Raw genomic sequence first — 19,752 nt, forward strand, 5'->3', positions numbered from 1 at the left:
TTTTGCTGTCCCAACCGACAGGTGTGAATCGACAGCTGTGGAACAGCAGGAGGACAGCTTGCAATAATACGGGTCTTCTTTTACACGCAAATAAATCAAATGGTCTTCTTAAACCGTATGCCGCTGTTTTTTTTTAACAAATTTTATATGCCACTACGACGCGTCCATTGGTCAATATTTGCAATGAATTTGACCTAACCTATATGACAATTATGGTAATTGTAGTATTTAACATGTTACCTTCGGTATTTTTTTGAATATTTGTGTTTCTTATCATCAGCTATAACCGGTCATAATTTTTTAAGTGTCTGTTACTGACACCTTATACGGTTAGTCATTGCATTGCGAACAACGCATCTTCAACACATAAGCTCATAACGCATATAGCTGTGTATTACAATAACAGCAGCGACCTTGTCCACTACAGCACAGTTTTTATAACACTGTCATAATTCATCTAGGCGTATGTTATTTATTTATGAATTGTGTTCGACTATACGCTTTATCCATATTTTCCTGTAGAAATCATCGATCCGTGTAATTCATAAAAACATTTCCATTAAACAAATTGTTATGCATAAAATATTGTTTCTCTGTAATATGATCCATAGCCCGTATTACATCTGTGAATTCCATTAGTGCACCAATCGTAAAAAATATTAGTAGAAACTTCACAAACAAGTTTGGATTATCGTAAAGATTTTTTTTGTGATTTTATGTTTTTATTTTATATTTTACGGTATTAACATTTTGAATTTCTCTAGATATTACTATTGCAAATTGGAAATCAGATTGTTAATACTTCGGGATGCACCTAACGGTTGATAATTCATTTGACGATATCATACTGCACTTTTTTTATATACGAATTTCTTGATTTTATCAATCGAGAAAATCTGAGAAATCGTTGTTTTTTAAAGTTCATATAATAGATCTTGTATTGAATTTCAACCGCACACTGTTAGAACAAACATCGATTCCACTTAATCCGACTTAACCTCTGACCTCAAATTCCAATTTCGCCTAATATCTTAGTATTATGTATTGGCTTTTTAATATTTTTTCGCTGAGTGGTCGATAGAAAAACAAAACATAATATATATTTATTAGTGATATCAGAAAGTATGTGTCAATACTATTAGTTTATCACCGTCATGTGTATTATCTCATTTTTACGTATGTGTACGCAAATACTTAAAACTAAAGAATTTTAGCCATAAGGTCATCGCAAGCGCTGTTATAAACAATAATTTTTTACATTCGTATAGCTTTGATCTGATGACAGCAGTACATACGCGTTTACCAGTTGATCGTAGGAACCGAGTTAGAAAGTCAATTACACAGAAATGCCATACGAACAAATGAATTCAAATTACATGCTCGAGGTGCTTTGTCATTCTTCTAGGCAAAATACATTGATGATCGTAGCAGTTAAATGGTTTTCGAAGGGGAAAAGTCGATTACAGGATAGATACGTTCCTATACGATCGTGCAGTGTTTGAAACAACAACAATAATTATCGTCTCGCGCGCCTCTTATTGTACGCATCTCATTGAAGCGTATGGGTTTCATTAAAAAAAAATTAACTATCGACATTGCAGCGGTGGCTACGGCGACGATGATATTATTATTTCGCATACCCGCAGAAAAAGCTACTTTCATTGCTTCCTCCCATGCAACAGTAGGTATTCACTATCCACAGCCGACCCCTACATACGCCCACATTCGTTGACTAAACTGGTTTGGTCGTCTTCGTCCGGCCCTGACATTTGCAGAGTTCGCACGTCCACCATCACTACCCCACCCTCTTTTCCTTAGGACCGAGAAGTGATCAATATAATATCATACAAAGTACATTTTATATGCCTCGTAACTATTAATAACATCTTTTGTGTTCGAGTCGGTGTGTGTGTGTACGCGATAAAACAACGCCCGTGTAATGGTTGACTGTACGATAGAGACGGATGCAGCAGAGTATAAAAGTTTTTTGTTGTATATTGTGCAAAACACCTTGCGATTGTGTGCACTTATATGTACGGGCTATTAATTATTCATTAAACACAATGCGTGACACCCACGCCACAGTGATACCGGTTCAGTCATTAGATATGTTATGTATTGACCAAGTGCAACGACTCTGAAAGGGTTTTTTTGTAGACTGGGTTAAATGTTTTCTGCGTCGAAACCGAATAGTGTATCCCGAGAAAATAGTAATTTGATCAAAGTATGCAAAATTTAAACAAAACATGTCATCATTTCCATGAAAAAACTTCAACACTATGACGTGAGGACGGCTCTGATTACTCTAAATAACTGGCAGTTTAAAATAAACTATATCACAATATCGTATTCTTGAGTCACTAGTCCATAATATATATAAAAAAAAAATCATTTGTTTGTACAATTTTATAATTATATTCCTCTGCGTTGAAATATTAAAGAAGCACTTCCGTTAGTTTTCACACTAGAGCGGCTTGTGTTCGTGCTGATGATCATAATAAGTAACGGCGATAACCGGACGAACGCCATTCAAAGTTATCCTGCTCGTCGTCTCTGATGAAATGTCAAATTTACAATGGGAACAAAAAAATGTTATAATAACTCGGGGGGACTTATTAATTCCAACCGGAATCTAAATGTCACGTACTAATCAGTGTCCGAACGGAGTTTGTACAATTTTAATGGCGTGGCGTGGAAAAAAAACAAATTATGTTTAGTTCTTCGTTTCACTAATAACCGTTGCAATCTCCGCCAGTGTTCGGTCGGTCCGGACGTGGCAAACTCCTCTGACGTGCCGCATATTTGCAATAAACATTAGTACACTTTATTATATGATTAAGTCTAAATCGTTTTTACGGTTCCGATGTTAATGACCGTTTCTGTATGGGGCACGTCTTACTTTAATAGCCGCAAAATAACATAATAGTAATAAAATCAAACGATGAAAAATTATCCTTTTTTTTTTTTTTTTTTTTGTAATTTGTTACACACAGATGAGATTATGTCTTGTGGGGAGTTTATATACAAGGAAAACTTAATGAAACATCGCTACAGTTTTCGTGAAAATTATATTTAACGGTATATTAATATGAGATTAGTGGTATCATTTTTTTATTTTTTGACACGCGATGTATTTTACATATGTGGACATATTCAATTGGATTGAATATCTCGTTATCGGTGTCGAATAACAGTGTTGGCTACAGTTATATTATTTTACAGTTCAGAAATTTCTCATTTTCAAATACTACACCACCTTTTTTAAATTTATTATAATTTTAAAATTATTCTAAAAGTTATCTATGCATAAGAAACTAAAAATTTTATTATGCGTACAGTTCTTGCAATTGGTCGGTGGAGCATTAATTCATTAGAATAGCACAAGGCATTACGTGATACATACAACACGCTTTCCAAGTCTTCGGCATATGGTTCCTAAACGACGCATAAAAAATTTTCCAAAATATTCATGCGTTTTCGCAAATTTCTCCTCATTGATTCACTTCAATTGTCGTGTTTTACATGCTAATTTTATCACCCAGAGTTATTGCATCAATAAATTATTATGCTGTCGTTGTCAGGCATTCGGCTCTCTTCGCGGGTGCACAAACACGTTTCATACTCGTGTAAACAATATGTTTCCCCAAAAACGTAAATAAAAAAAAAACCTGAGTGTCCAGTCTCACGCGCATTGTTTTGACGTTTTTATGATATAAAACGTTAACGGTTATATTCGAAAGTGAAAATCAAATGATATTTTCTTCTGTTATAGTGCTCAATAATAAAAAATAAATAAACAGTAAAAGTTCGCGTGGTTTCTAATTTTATTTTGGGTGCTATATTGTCATCACGAAGGTATTTAAACACTAAGCTCAACACAAATCGACTAATAAACTAAACGTTTAAATGATCTCGTTAGTTTACTTGTTATTTTTTGCGCTAAATAGTACTGACGCGTTGGCTTCTGCATTTGGCGATCAGCAGGTGGGTTTTTGCAGTTTTCGAGTGCGGAGTGTGTATGATGTCAGCGATTAGGAATTTCGCAGCAGGCAATAACATTATGTTTAATTTCATCTACCAATATTGTCGAGTGAGTCTCTTTAGCCTCTGGGCGACCAGTCGGTTGTAATTAGTCGGTATGGCACGCGTCGCTGGAAATCGCAATGAAAATAAACGTTTCTTTTTCGCTCTCTAGGGAACCGCTTCTGGGGTGTGCTTTGTACTATCGTATTGATAGACAAATCCGAAATAATTAATTAATCTGCGCCTCATTGTGTTCATCGATTTTCGCCGAACTCAAATCCGCAGGTTTTGTAGACCTACCAATTTTTTTTTTTTATGAATTTAACATTTTTTTTGCTTTCTTCTTTCTCTACATTGTCATAATCCGTTATGATTTTATAACGATTTGTTTTATTCGCTATAATATTGTAATAGTGCGTGGCTGTGTAGTAACAACAATAAGGAATAGTATTATAATAGCAGTGTGCACAACTGTAAAACTTGGCGGGGGAGGAGGAGGTCCTTTTAAACACTGCGAGTAATGCGGGGGAGAGTCAACGGCCTGGTGGCTGCGATGTGCGACCATTAGAAAACCACCGGTAACCGAAGTGTCCTTGACCCGACAACGATGACAGTCCGATGTCCTTTCGGACGTGTTACGATTCTCCAGAGTCGCAATACGTCTGTGTGTGCTGCACAACTATTGAACAATAACTGTCATATCTATTTTTTATTCTCTCGATCTCTGTACAATGTTAGTCTTTCTATGTGTTATTATTACTTTTGTGGACAATGTACAATTGAGAATTGTGTTGTTTTTTTGCGTGCTTAATACACACTAACTCGTTTAGAATACTCTGTAAGCAACAAAAAAACGCGTGCCTTTTTTTTCATGCGTAATGTAATTTCATATTGCTACAATAATATTACAAAGGAAATAGGTTTGTAGTATTATTTCAACGGACGTGCCATGTAAATAGCTGGTGGCGTATAAAGTCAATGACATAAAAATACACCTATGTGTAAGATGTTCTATAATGTGTGAAGGGTACTCGTGGTGCATGAACCAATTTAACAGTCAGTGGCAACTGTACTGTTGAAAAATAATAATAGCTTGAGAAATCGTGTAATAAACTTGTTTAATTTTTTCTTACACCTTTTTGTAAAACCTTTCTATCTCAACAAGTAATTAATAACAGATTTTGATTGGAGATTACTAGGAAATCTCTCAATAACCCCTTCCAATCCGAATAATTATTTATGAAATTCCGGTTCTGATCATTACCGTTCGTAATATTAGGTGCGACGATAAAAATCTCGTGATTAAATGTAAGATATCAATGCAGCTAATATTAAGATAGTATACTAAGGGTCGTGATAATACGGTATTAACAGCGAAACGTCAGAATGATTTCATATTTGTATTAGAAATTCACTATTTTAGAACACATCGCTGCAGTATTTGTAATTATCAATACCCAAACAAGTTTCTAATAACATTTTTGTTTTTTGTTTCTAATGTTTAGCCTATGGCAACAATCTATAGTTCTTAACTGCCGAGTTATTCCCCAGTAACATATTTTCTAATCGTTAAACAATGCCCTAAAATCATGTAATTTGAAAAATATTTCACTCGTACAAACAAAAATATTATCATTTACTTTTTGGTGGCCAAGTTGATAAACAACGTTGCGCGTCGATCGATTGAAAAACAGGTGTTGAATTGATCGAGTTTAAACGCTTAAATAAAAAACGGACGGCAAGGACATTAACTTCAAAGGTGATCTGTGTTGTTGTTTGCATAATCGCGTTCGGTTTTAAATAAAATTGTAGCCACCGCGTGAGTCGTGCAGACGTTCCATCTGCGCGCGCGTGTGTGTCGTAACAAAATGTGCTAAAAATCAAACAACCGTCACTTTGGGACAAGGCCAATGCTAACAGCTAACGTACAACGAAAGGGTCTGTTGTGTTCTAACGGCAGCAAGTCGTGACATGTCAATTTTCCAATCGAAACGCGGTCAACGGAGCTGCGACCTATGTGGGCCGAGTCGATCATTTTTTCCCTCTTCATACCGAATGACCTCATCGTCTAGTTGCTTATGCCACTCGTATACCGTTTTGTCATGTGAATGTCGTGCACACACTTGTGTAGTTCAACGGTCGCGTTGAACACGTGAGAGTAATACCGATCGGGTCGTTTGGCAGTCATTGGGCCGACCTTTCGAAGGTTCTTCTTCCACCGATGGGTACGCGAGGTGGTAACTCGATTCTTAGGAAGTACCTTGAAGGGTCGTCACACGATGGTTGCCGGCTTTCTTTCCTCGTGCCATTTTTGTACAACCGGATTTTGAGTGTATAAAAAAACGGTCAACTACGATTTGTATTGGGTAAAATTTGATCTCGGATGCGTGAAAAGTACCAGAAAAACGACCGAGAACATTAAAATCACTTGGGGATAGGAGAATAAATTACATTAATTTTGCGGGTAGACGATTTTTTAATTACGGAGCTCGACCGTTGCAGTAATTGCACGTGGTATCCGTGCGATTGTTTTAGTGTCATCGTCGTTTAGCACTGTCAGCGTGTATAGTTTAGCACTGTTTCCGTATGTGTGTTTTGAGTGTACATTTATTTAAACGGGTTGAATCGTTTTTTATTTTCTCCGTTGCCGTCGCAATGGATAAAATTTCGTTCGCGTTTAATGTTTGTCAGACTAGAAACCAATCCGGTATTGTTGTTGGTATAAAAAAGTAAACTCGTCGTCGGTTGCGCTCGAACCGCACACAATATTATTATTCTAATGTTCGTCGGTACATTCTAATCGAACGGACCCGGAAAATTAACTCTTACATGGTAAACGTGTGTCCTCCGCCCATTTGCAATTAACGCGTTTCTCTGGACGCGACGGTGAAACTTTTGTTTTGCTTCAGACTTTTATTACCGTCGGCCGTTTGTGGTGTTGTTCAAGTCCACAGAATGATCACGACCAGTAATGATGTGCTCTTCTATTCTGTGGACTTGCCGAACACGGCGCGTGCGTGTCGACTTTGAATCTAATGACAATATTACACCTTCGGTTCTCGGTCGTTTTTTAACGAGTGCGCCAGCCTGACAACACCTGTGTTTGTTTATCGCACGCGCGTCATAAAACAAAAAATACCGATAAGCGTTGTCCCGAAATGAATAACAAATTAATGAATATGTATATACTTTTTACTATCACTTTGATGCATGCAAATCATACGGCCTTGGTAGTTTTTTTTTCGTGTAGTATTCAAAGTTTTTAGTTTCGATTTTCGTACCGAACTTGTGTGTTTTACAACGTCCGAAATATACACAACGACCAGAATGTGCTCATCTGTGACTATGAGCAGTAGTGGTGTACAGTGAAAGCAAACCAAATACTGGGTGACAAAAGAACACGAGACATGTTGCACAATAGATAGGCTCCGTCTCTGCCGCTGATCACACTCTATTTACGTATACAATTAATAACACTTTTACACGAGTGTACGTGTGATATTTACAGCCAATAACATATATATATTCGATAGTGTATGTATACATTGACGATTCTCCTCTTGGTAAACGAAAAACATTTGTGTCGTTCTTCTAATTGCGACACTGTTTAAGTCGTTTACAATGCACAAAACGGTCGGTTAAATGACAATAGAATAGTGAAAACTGCAGTTGGTGTTGTGTGTACTTCCGCGTTCGAGTAATACCCTCCCCAAGAATTCATCTGACGCGCACGTTGAAACTATTGCACCATAGTACTATTAACTAGACTTGATGTTTTCCGCTACTTCCTTTTTACAAAAATTATTCGTTGTTTTTGTTTCAAGTCTTAAAAATAGCGCATTCCGAGGTAATGGACACTTTTTCTATTGACTCTGTAATTCTAGAGGACATTTATTTTTGCTTTCGGATCAAATGTAGAAAGTTTAAACCGGCAGCCACTCATAGCTTTGAACAGTTGCTGCTTTGTCGCAGTGTGCCATTATTCTCCGTTTACACAACTACCATTGTTGTTTTATACAATATATGTGTGTAATTGTAACCAATTGAATGACCACCGGTGTTCAATTATATTCTCTAAATTGTATTTGACATAAACAAGATTTTTTTTTTTAGACAACGTTGAATAATGTTGCGTTTCAATTAGTCACATGAAACAGCATCATGATACTCATTTTTATTTCCCATACCAACGCGGATTTTTTCAAAAGAATTTTTTATTCTATAGTTCTCAAACGGGGAAAACTATAATTACTTACTAAATTTATCCTACTTCTTTGAAAAACAGTAGCGACCTTCGTTTACCTTGATTAGTTAATGATTACTCATTAAACATTTATAGTTCTTGAAATACTGTCGAAATATTCATTTTACAAAAATTAAATGTCCTACGAAATTCCTAAAAGGCGGCTAGTAGTTTCTTTTTATATTGCTTAAAAAACAATGAAAAATCACCGTCATTATGTTATGTTATTGCGTCTTAACATTTTATAGTTTCTCGACACGTGTGAAAACTGATTTACTATTCTGTTTTATTTTTACTTCAAAACACTTAGTTGGAAGTTGTACCGTGTTACGGGCCGCACGAAGACTTCAACGCGGGGCATTGTTGTTATGACGTATAAAAGTTAACGGGGGAAAAAAATCAACATAAACCACAACGTTGCGCAACGCAACTGTTTAATTATATTAGCCGCATAAAAACCACTGCATTGTACAACTGTAGCCTATAAATACTAATTGTTTTATCCCGATTAACTTGTGACAAACTTTCTCAACGGTCGTGGCCTTGATAGGCGCCAATAGTGCGTGACGCAACTCTACTGCATCGGTTTCTTCCGATTCTTATTATCGAGAGTAGATCATCTCGGGAAAATCTCTGTTTAAACGCTTGCACAAACCTTGTTCGTGTCGAAATAACACCGGGTGGGTGGACACGCGCGTTGGGCGACTGTAGGCATGACAGTCGTTGTTATTGCGTTTTACTTATTTTTGTCTAGTAAAAAATCGTCCAGGAAGTTGTTCCGAACATGCCAAAATGTTTCTTTTCACAAACCAAATTCGGGCCGGTACACCTCGCCCATTTCATTGTGCCCTGCACAGTGCAGCTCACTCGCTGCGCAATTTTGATTCCGACATAATTATAATAATAAATTATTGCCATTAAATTATGCTAAACATTATTTGTGTAGCGTCGACAGGGTATGCAGTAATCTTCGTGCTGTTTTGTTTTATTATTTATATTTTATGCGTCCAAGGAGTGCCCGGCTTCCGTAGGATTTAAGATTTTTTATTTCGCATACGCGCGAATCCGTACAATTTCCTATAATAAGACGCCCATAGGTAAGTTTCCTGCGCAGCGTATTTTACATTAAAATTGAATTACATAACATGTACGTGCAATTTTACAACAGTGTTCAGTAATTTTACTCTGATGTTACCTGAATGTTTTTTGTTCAGCGTATTAACGACGGTTTGTTTTTTTTTTCAGAGGCAAGTATGCGACCGTCAGAAGGTGCAGAAACAGAAAAACAGGTAAACAGTATGCGGCAAAGTTCCTCAGGAAACGGCGGCGGAATGCTGATTTGCGACCCGAAATCCTTCACGAGGTGGCTGTGCTCGAGGCGTGCACATTCAACAGTCGCATAGTCAATCTATACAAAGTGTTCGAAACGACTACAGAAATGATCTTATTACTAGAAATGTAAGTGTAATGCAGCAATGTCTCTAGATTTAGGATTAATACCTTCTCAGTGTTCACCATAGCCATGACAATTTATATGTAAATAAAAGGACAATTATATATTTTTGTCATCCTTTCTATTTGGCACTCTCGTGCATCTGAACTATGACTTGACTTCATGGAGTGCAATATAAGGGAAGATTTATTCGTCATTTAGGAGGTGTGCTGTGGCCGCTCGTGCAGCGGATTTGTGCGTTTACATAATACTTGTACAGCGTAGGAGTCGTTTAAAAATTCGATTAAAGTCTACTTTGGCATACGTCCAAAAAACTTAATACAACACTCGTACTCATAAAATTATTATACACCCAGCTACTATACGGCCGTGTTATTACTTATTAGATTAATATGAATGAATTCAATTAAGTTTAACTACTACTCCACTATGATAGTATTTTGGTTTTAATCCAACACTATCAGCGTGTGTCCATCTAATATATTTTAAATTTTACAAGTCATAAATAGTTGGGAAAAAGTGCAGTATATCTACTTACAAGTATTCGGCGTCGTTATGTGCGCATTATTTCTTGTTATGTGACACGAAGTATTACTTTTACATAACATTCTCAATTAAAAAAAAAAACATGATGCATCTTTGCTAATGGAAATAAAAGCACATCGAGATCATGACCCGTAAATTTTTTTGCCAATATATTANGTCGTGGCCTTGATAGGCGCCAATAGTGCGTGACGCAACTCTACTGCATCGGTTTCTTCCGATTCTTATTATCGAGAGTAGATCATCTCGGGAAAATCTCTGTTTAAACGCTTGCACAAACCTTGTTCGTGTCGAAATAACACCGGGTGGGTGGACACGCGCGTTGGGCGACTGTAGGCATGACAGTCGTTGTTATTGCGTTTTACTTATTTTTGTCTAGTAAAAAATCGTCCAGGAAGTTGTTCCGAACATGCCAAAATGTTTCTTTTCACAAACCAAATTCGGGCCGGTACACCTCGCCCATTTCATTGTGCCCTGCACAGTGCAGCTCACTCGCTGCGCAATTTTGATTCCGACATAATTATAATAATAAATTATTGCCATTAAATTATGCTAAACATTATTTGTGTAGCGTCGACAGGGTATGCAGTAATCTTCGTGCTGTTTTGTTTTATTATTTATATTTTATGCGTCCAAGGAGTGCCCGGCTTCCGTAGGATTTAAGATTTTTTATTTCGCATACGCGCGAATCCGTACAATTTCCTATAATAAGACGCCCATAGGTAAGTTTCCTGCGCAGCGTATTTTACATTAAAATTGAATTACATAACATGTACGTGCAATTTTACAACAGTGTTCAGTAATTTTACTCTGATGTTACCTGAATGTTTTTTGTTCAGCGTATTAACGACGGTTTGTTTTTTTTTTCAGAGGCAAGTATGCGACCGTCAGAAGGTGCAGAAACAGAAAAACAGGTAAACAGTATGCGGCAAAGTTCCTCAGGAAACGGCGGCGGAATGCTGATTTGCGACCCGAAATCCTTCACGAGGTGGCTGTGCTCGAGGCGTGCACATTCAACAGTCGCATAGTCAATCTATACAAAGTGTTCGAAACGACTACAGAAATGATCTTATTACTAGAAATGTAAGTGTAATGCAGCAATGTCTCTAGATTTAGGATTAATACCTTCTCAGTGTTCACCATAGCCATGACAATTTATATGTAAATAAAAGGACAATTATATATTTTTGTCATCCTTTCTATTTGGCACTCTCGTGCATCTGAACTATGACTTGACTTCATGGAGTGCAATATAAGGGAAGATTTATTCGTCATTTAGGAGGTGTGCTGTGGCCGCTCGTGCAGCGGATTTGTGCGTTTACATAATACTTGTACAGCGTAGGAGTCGTTTAAAAATTCGATTAAAGTCTACTTTGGCATACGTCCAAAAAACTTAATACAACACTCGTACTCATAAAATTATTATACACCCAGCTACTATACGGCCGTGTTATTACTTATTAGATTAATATGAATGAATTCAATTAAGTTTAACTACTACTCCACTATGATAGTATTTTGGTTTTAATCCAACACTATCAGCGTGTGTCCATCTAATATATTTTAAATTTTACAAGTCATAAATAGTTGGGAAAAAGTGCAGTATATCTACTTACAAGTATTCGGCGTCGTTATGTGCGCATTATTTCTTGTTATGTGACACGAAGTATTACTTTTACATAACATTCTCAATTAAAAAAAAAAACATGATGCATCTTTGCTAATGGAAATAAAAGCACATCGAGATCATGACCCGTACATTTTTTTGCCAATATATTATGTAATGTTTATGTTGCACAAGTCGCTTTTTTTTTTAATTAAATTAACATCAAAACTAATAATTGTTACATTCGATAAATGTGCTTTAGACTTAATAACTAATTAAATAATAACCTCAAATCCTTAAAACAAACATAAGTTTCTCTACTCGAAGTTCTAAATTATTATTTAGAATATCGAAGTGTTACACGTGGAAAAAATACTTGCTAATCTAGTTATAATTTTTATCTATTCATAGTTTTCTGCTGAATTAAACTTAAATTTTGTACATTATTTTAGTAATCTTAATATATTAATATTGATGATTTATTTTTCTAGGGCACCTGGAGGAGAGTTACAAATGGTACTCGATAGGGACGAAGTGCCGTCCGAGATAGAAGTTGCTCGACTCATGCAACAAATACTCGATGGTTTAAACTACTTGCACACCATAAATGTGGCGCATTTAGACATCAAGGTGAGAACTATAAAAAAATAAAAAAGCCTCGATGATGGTTTTCTTAATTGTATCTTAACGAATACATCTCTTTGAAGCTGGTGTATCGTTTGAAACTTATTTTATTTCCATTTTTTAATGTTCAGCCATTATCTGAGTACGTATATGGCGTCAATGTGATGTATTAAATACATTTGTTCGGTTTACTATAAGTCGGTAACGGTTGTAAAACACTTCAAACCCTTCTTTGATTTACTTTCATCTCGTCGTCGCCAGTTGATAATAGCATTTAATATTTTTTTCCTTTCGTTTGTTAGTAAGCGTGGGGGGACTTGAGATGATGAATGGAACTGTTGAAATACTTTTTACGCCGTCATATAACCCATAAAAACCAGATTGCTGTGTATGAGACAAAGTTACTCGTCTACATCTTTATTATACCAACTTTGAGATATTCTCGTCGAGATAACCTGAATTAGACACATTTAAACAAATTAATTCAGGTAGGTCAGTCCAGATTACCAATATAATAGTCTGTCTTTGGCCTTCAACACTAGTGGATCCAGTTTATGTGCGGGTTCGACAATCGCTGTGTACGATCAATGATGTTGCCGAAATAAACGGACTGTTTAATTGGAAATAATATTTTATTGTTATGTGTCCCGCGTGGACTCTAAAAAGAAACTGTCACTTTATGGTTGCTCGCCTTCCATTTGGATAAAAGTTATTTTTGTAATACTAGTCAAAAATCATCCAATGCTTTGCAAGGCTTACTTGGTGAAATTTTAGCTCGTCTATACCATTTTTCACTTGATTGTTACAAGTACAGACTTACTAATTGTGTAAGCTATGTTGACGCTCACGACGTTAACTAGTTTAATTTCTCTTCTGTGTACACAAAACGACTTAGGATTTTATATTATCTTATTGGTTTTTGTTTGATCAAATACGACGAGTACGTTTGAATGTAATATAATATATCACCGTGTTAAATTGGCCATTTTTGTTTATGAGTTAAGATACAATTATTGATGTTGTACGCAACAATTGAAACCGTGCACGTGAATGATGCTGCTCAAAGGTTAACGAACGGAACAAAAGCAATCCATTGGGTTTATTTAATTATTAGTGGTATCGAGTGTACCAAGTATTTTTTAGATTTGTGTTGGGTCGTTGTATTAAACGGCAAAGGACAGCTATTTAGAATAATGAAAAATTTATGAGACTAACTACGTGTGAAAAATTCCTGAAAAGCGGCAGGAAACATAGCGTGTACTGACCGTGAAGATGTTAAGCGGACAAACTTTTATAGATTTGTTTAGTGGAAGAGGTTTTTTGTTAATGCACAATTTAATATTATTGTTCCCGAGAACTATTTTGATGTGTTTAGCCGCGACTATTAATGCATCCTGGTTCTCATGTCGCCGGTCCTTTACGGTCCGGTAATTTTTTTCGTCTGGAAAGCGATTAAAACTCATCCAACGGGTTTTGTTGCTACTCATTTTGACCTTAGAACTAGAAATACGATAATTTTTTAATGAAGCGAGTGAATTGTACACGTGTACTTAAATATTTGTGTATGTGTATGACTTTCGCTATTAAACAGTTTTTATTGTCTCGTCGAACTCGAGAAATTTTGGAACTATATAGTACGTTATAATAAAGTTAAATGTACTCAGGTTTCACCGAACCAACTCTACATATTTTAAAAAATATGTATCAAAATTCCACGTCAATCACTCCACGCGCATTACACGAGTTTCCTAATAGTTCGAAATAAATACAACAAAAACATTGAGTGATATTAGATTTTGGCATGTTCCATTGGTTTATTGTCTTAGTGTGATTACAGGCTAATGTTGTGATATTTTATAATGTACGAGTATTGGTTTCTCGACGTTTGGACTTTTGTCATGTAAAATGTGTTTTTCTCCGAGCCATTTATTAACTGCCGGACGAATAATATCAGCTTAGTCATTGTTTTTGAATCGAAGATAATTTTGCCTTTTGTGTTGTATTTAATAGTTAATTATGATAACAGTTGAGTTATTTGTTGTTGTTGAAATGCCAGCGATGTTCATCGATCGAGTTCTCATCGTACGGTGTAATTGTTGATATTTTCTATTAATATTTCTTCATAGTTCACTAACATTCACGCACACGAATCCGTGACGAACAAAGATTGTAATGCAGTATAATTAAATAGTGGAATGTTATCTACTTGTGTAATTGATCACAAATCCGTAATTCGTAATCATATGGACCGATTATTGTTTGCCAACATTAAACTCTCTTATCCGTATTTTTGTGTTTTACCGTACCGTGTTCGACCTCGTCATGATTATCAGCTGATGTATTGTGCTCCTTATAAGAACTCGCATCTTATCTGCATGTGTATGTTGGTAGTTTTCATATCGTATGAATTGTTTTCAAATTACTGGACGATTGTTATCGAAAAATATATACAATTGTTTACTCTCGCCAGTAACAATAAAACGAATTTCGAAATTTTAATATTACCTACCTAGTCCCCCTCCCCCATTAAGATGTTCTTTTTTTACGTAGAAATTCTTGCGACTTTGTGTTTTTCCTGTCAATTGACTAAACTAGATTTCAGTTACTAAAACATTATAGCATTAAAATTGAAGAATGTTATTCCTCTCAGTAAATTTCAATTTTTATAACTAAAAAGGTTAGGCTACTGTAAACCGCTGAATATAATCTTGTTGATCGTTGCATTTGACACAACATTTGCTACAAATACCACAATATCCAAAAGCTTAGACGTGTTTAGTTAAAACAAACAATACTGGATATGCGCTAATGAGTCGGTCGGTCAACGATCGGCATGAACTCGTGTAGACACTGAAAATATATGTTTTTTTTTGTTTAGACAGATACGTTTTGTTAAAACCTTGTATTTTTATTATAGCGTTTTCCAAATAGACAAGTGAATGTATATTTTTGTTTACAGCCTCAAAATTTAGTATTGACTGCCGACTTTCCAAACTGTGATGTTAAACTTTGTGATTTCGGCATATCCAGGTACCTGAGCGAAGGGGTTGATGTCCGAGAAATCCTCGGCACGCCCGATTATGTGGCACCGGAAGTGCTCAACTACGAACCGATAGACGTGCAAACCGACATGTGGTAAGTATTATATTACAAAGTTTACTCTTGCCTTAACTAAAAAATTGCCTTGTTTACTAATTACAGGTCTATTGGCGTTTTAATGTATGTCCTGTTGACCGGATGTTCACCGTTTGGCGGTGATACCAAACAGGAGACGTTTTGCAATATATCACAGTGTAAACTCGATTTCCCTGAAGATCTATTTCAGGACATATCTGAGGATGCAATTGATCTCATGAAAAAGCTGATGGTGAAAAACCCTAGGTGTGTATTAAATTATTACGGTATTCACTATGTAAGTTTCAATGAGTCTCTGATGACTTCAATAATAAACAAAATATGTTTGTAAAATGGTATATTATTTAAAAATATCTATTTATTTTCTAATGATCTGTTTGGCTGTTTTCTCCTTATCATTGTCATTTGTTTGTCGATTCGAAACGCACAAACGTTAATCGATGGTTAATCTCCTCATGTCGTGTAAATTACAGTAATTACGTTTAACCCAAATGTGTCGCCAAATGTCATAGAACAGATAGAACTTGTACCGGAACGACTTGTGGCGTTCGATTTGTTCCGATCTTTTTAATTTTCTCTGGATCTAGTTCATTAGACACGTAAGAATAGTCTGCGAAAATTCTCAATTAACTTGATAGCAATCTATAATCGTTCTCGAAATGTTTTTAATGTGTTCCATTTTTCTCAATTCGGTTCGATTTGACGAGAAATCACTAAAGATGATTCGTTCACAAATGACAATAAAACCGATAGGTTTCGCCGTAATTTCCTTTACGTGTCTGACTGCGCATTTAGTTCTAGTAAAACGTCAAAACAAATAAATAGCTCGTTTTATTGATAAATAATTATCATTATTCAGTGGGTCATGGAATTTCCTTCCGGCATCATTTAAATGATGACTTATTTTATACTGTAATTGCTGTTCACTGATAGCCCAATACCATTTATATTTCTGGTTATTCCTAAACGTCCTATTGTATGCTCTCCTAATTCATCCGACGTTGATAAAAACAAACGAAACAACATTAACGATAACTTTATTTTCTAGTTTTAATGATCGTATTGGAATTAATTAGTTAATTAAATAATTAGTACACGTATGAAACATATAATATGAGGAATCGCATTTTAAAATATTGATTTTTTCTTCCAGGAATCGCCTCACCGCCAAAGAATGCTTGGCTCATTCATGGTTTCAAAGAATGTCGACAACAATGTCCCGAATCCCGTCATTTAGAGAGAATACAACTGATACCAAGCCGATGAAGACTCCTAAAAAAGTGGACGAAACCGACACGATTACTGTAGTGAAACAAATCCCACAAATGTTGTTGTCCAAGAGCTGCGACAATTCGCCCAGACCGGCGATGAGCATGTCCAGGCAAAAGTCGTTTAGAGACAACATGGAGACGTTAGTGAAACGACTGGAACACGAGTTGAATACCGAAAGCTGTACAATTGGGAAAACCGAAGACGCTGCTGCCTACACGAACAACAACGCCACAACGTGTCGGACGTTGAGCCGAGCGAACGGCACACAGACTATGCCTGTGGGCCTGACCAAAGACATTGCGCCGTTTACATTTCGGAGAGTGTACGTCGTGGACGAACCTCCGCAGGAGTATCGACCTCGCGCGCCCTCCGTGTCGTCCACACCCAACAGCAGCAGCGCAGACAACTCGTCTATTAGCGACTGTAGCAGCGATACCGTCAGCGAGTTCTCCATAGACTCGAGCAGTGACCGTTCGAGTATCATATCGCTAGAAGATTCGTTGGACGCTTGGTGCAGACCTTTGAGTCAGCAAACGAACAGAATGGGGAAAATGTCCACTTCGTGTTTCAACGTGTGGGATGCTGCGGCGTCTCGAAGGAAATGGCCAAAAGAATGCAGTGGTGCCGTAGCCCGAGCCATGTCTCAGTTTGCCAGTGGCGACTGTAAAGCGGAGTCCAGGCTCAAAGTGTTTGACACACGGAACGAGATCAAAGACAAACGTTGTGTTGGTCTGGAATTAATGCGAGAAAGAAATGGAAATGTGGTAGTGATACGCGAGATCAAAGCCAACAGCGGAAGCAGGTATGCCAGGTGCAGTGAAGTAAAATGCGAGTCGGTGCAGTCGAGGATTCGGAGGCTCCAAGTACACAACGCAGTGCAGATGGAGAAATCCAACATTTTCTGACCTGCACACTACTCGGTCCTCTGTGCTATCCATGGCGACTTGTCGCTGCATCTAGTCCAATTGCATCAGTCTTGTGTTTTTACTGTCTCATACAAACATTATTTTATTACTACTATTATTACTATTATTGTTTTATTGTCAAATTCCACAGAAAATGTCAATGTGAAAAAAACAAATTATTTATATTTTGTTTAGTGCTGTTACTTCATTAAAAAAAAAAACACAAATATTAAATTATTAGTTTATGGTTTGTTCGACTTACGCTGCAGGTATATTGTACCCAGAAGTGAATTTGAAATGTTTTTAAATGTCATACATTTAAAGATGATTTTCTAACTGAAAAGAATCTTTTAAAGACATTTGAAAATAAATGTGACGTCTAAAGTCACATGTGTGTGACTAACACGTGTGTGTTTCTTTTTAATATTTAAAAAGTAATTTCAATTTTATTTGCAACAATTCAATGTTGTGTGTTTGAACTGATATTAAGAACTATATTACAATGTGCATAGTATTTTTTACAATTTCAATCTAGTTAACTACTACATTGGTATAATATATATATATATATTTATTATTTCAATTTATTTAATGTTAAATGTTTGCAAAAATGTGATAATTGCTCAAATTTTGAAAAAAAAAATCCTTCATTTACATATTATTGATATTTATTGGTAGAAACAAGAATATTGATATTTCAAATAAAGCAACCAATATCATAGACATTTTTTTTTTTTTGTGTACATTCAAAGTTAGAAAAATACCAACTTAATTTTAATGAATGTATTGTTATTGTAACATTAACACATACATCATGTATTTATATATATGCATAGTGTATGAAATATCATAAACTTTGTTTTCTTTGTACTTATACTGTAAATATATATATATATATATATAAATATAATTAGATCCATTAGATTAACTTTTGTATGTTTTTTTTAATTAATATATTTTTGAATACGAATTTTATAAATTTGTGTAAAGCTAGTCAAAATAAGAATTTTTTTAAATATAATAATGTATATTAATATAATATTTTTATTATATTTTTGTTTAGGTACCTTCTGTTGTATGATTTATGAATTTGATTATTATTTTCTTATAAATAAAAAATATATTTTTAATACAATTTGTGTTTGTTTGTGTTTTGATATAAAATTGTTTATTGATAAGAAAAATTTAAATGTATCCTGTAACTTAAAATTATAACTTATCTCAAAATGTAATATTTATTCTGGAATTAGCAGGTCCTTAAGTACATTTTTTAGATATTTTTTGTGAATTTGACTAGCCTTTCATCTTAATTATTACATAAAAGTATTCCTAAAACATTTTTAGAATTACCAATTCTATTATTCTGAAGTTGAAAGATATTTAAGAAAAAAAAATCATATGATTATTTTATTAATAATATATATAATTATTATAAATTATATACTAATAAATATATTAAACAAAAAATATTAAATTATTCAATGAATTCTTTGGTAGTTTCAATTTAAATGCAGTCAGTTGGGTTGGGTTCTCCATCCATTGATTTTTGGATATACAGAAAGATTTACTTATTATGAATCACTTAATTAATTGAAAAATAAATATAATGTTAGAATTATGTTGCTATACCTGTTATAAAATAATTTTTGGAATTATCTTTGTCTTATAGAGGTTTTTCTTAAAGGAGTTAACTTTTTTTTTTCTGAACGGAAACATATTAAACTAGCTTATAATATAAAAAACATTTTTTGAACCAATATTTTTGAAGTCATTAGAATTTTAAAATATAAACTGAAGGTGAAATGCGGATATTACTATTTTTATCTATAGTCATTTCTCTCTGCTGTCTAGGTACAACAATTAGAATATCTTCTTGTTTTCTTAATTATATAATTTTCTACACTATAAGCTACTTTAATATATGTATTATTATTTAAAAAAATAAAGT

At 35.1% G+C, this 19,752-nt stretch overlaps 1 protein-coding gene across 2 annotated transcripts in view; it reads left to right on the plus strand.

The window, feature by feature from the left end:
- Nucleotides 1-18,242, plus strand: part of LOC126895127 (death-associated protein kinase 1-like) — a 49,381-nt gene extending 31,139 nt beyond the window's left edge. The window contains exons 2-6 of one of the 2 annotated variants that reach the window (XM_050666646.1): nucleotides 9,512-9,724; nucleotides 12,360-12,498; nucleotides 15,452-15,627; nucleotides 15,694-15,873; nucleotides 16,781-18,242. In XM_050666646.1, the coding sequence (XP_050522603.1) occupies nucleotides 9,512-9,724; nucleotides 12,360-12,498; nucleotides 15,452-15,627; nucleotides 15,694-15,873; nucleotides 16,781-17,804 (1,732 nt within the window). In that variant the 3' untranslated portion in view covers nucleotides 17,805-18,242. Of the gene's footprint in view, nucleotides 1-9,511; nucleotides 9,725-11,132; nucleotides 11,346-12,359; nucleotides 12,499-15,451; nucleotides 15,628-15,693; nucleotides 15,874-16,780 lie in introns of both variants that reach the window. The other variant, XM_050666647.1, reaches the window with a different exon arrangement.
- Nucleotides 18,243-19,752: the final 1,510 nt, after the last annotated feature.

This window comes from Daktulosphaira vitifoliae, unplaced genomic scaffold (genome assembly GCF_025091365.1).
Source record: "Daktulosphaira vitifoliae isolate Bord-2020 unplaced genomic scaffold, ASM2509136v1 Scaffold_1, whole genome shotgun sequence".
In the NCBI taxonomy this organism is placed as follows: domain Eukaryota; kingdom Metazoa; phylum Arthropoda; class Insecta; order Hemiptera; family Phylloxeridae; genus Daktulosphaira; species Daktulosphaira vitifoliae.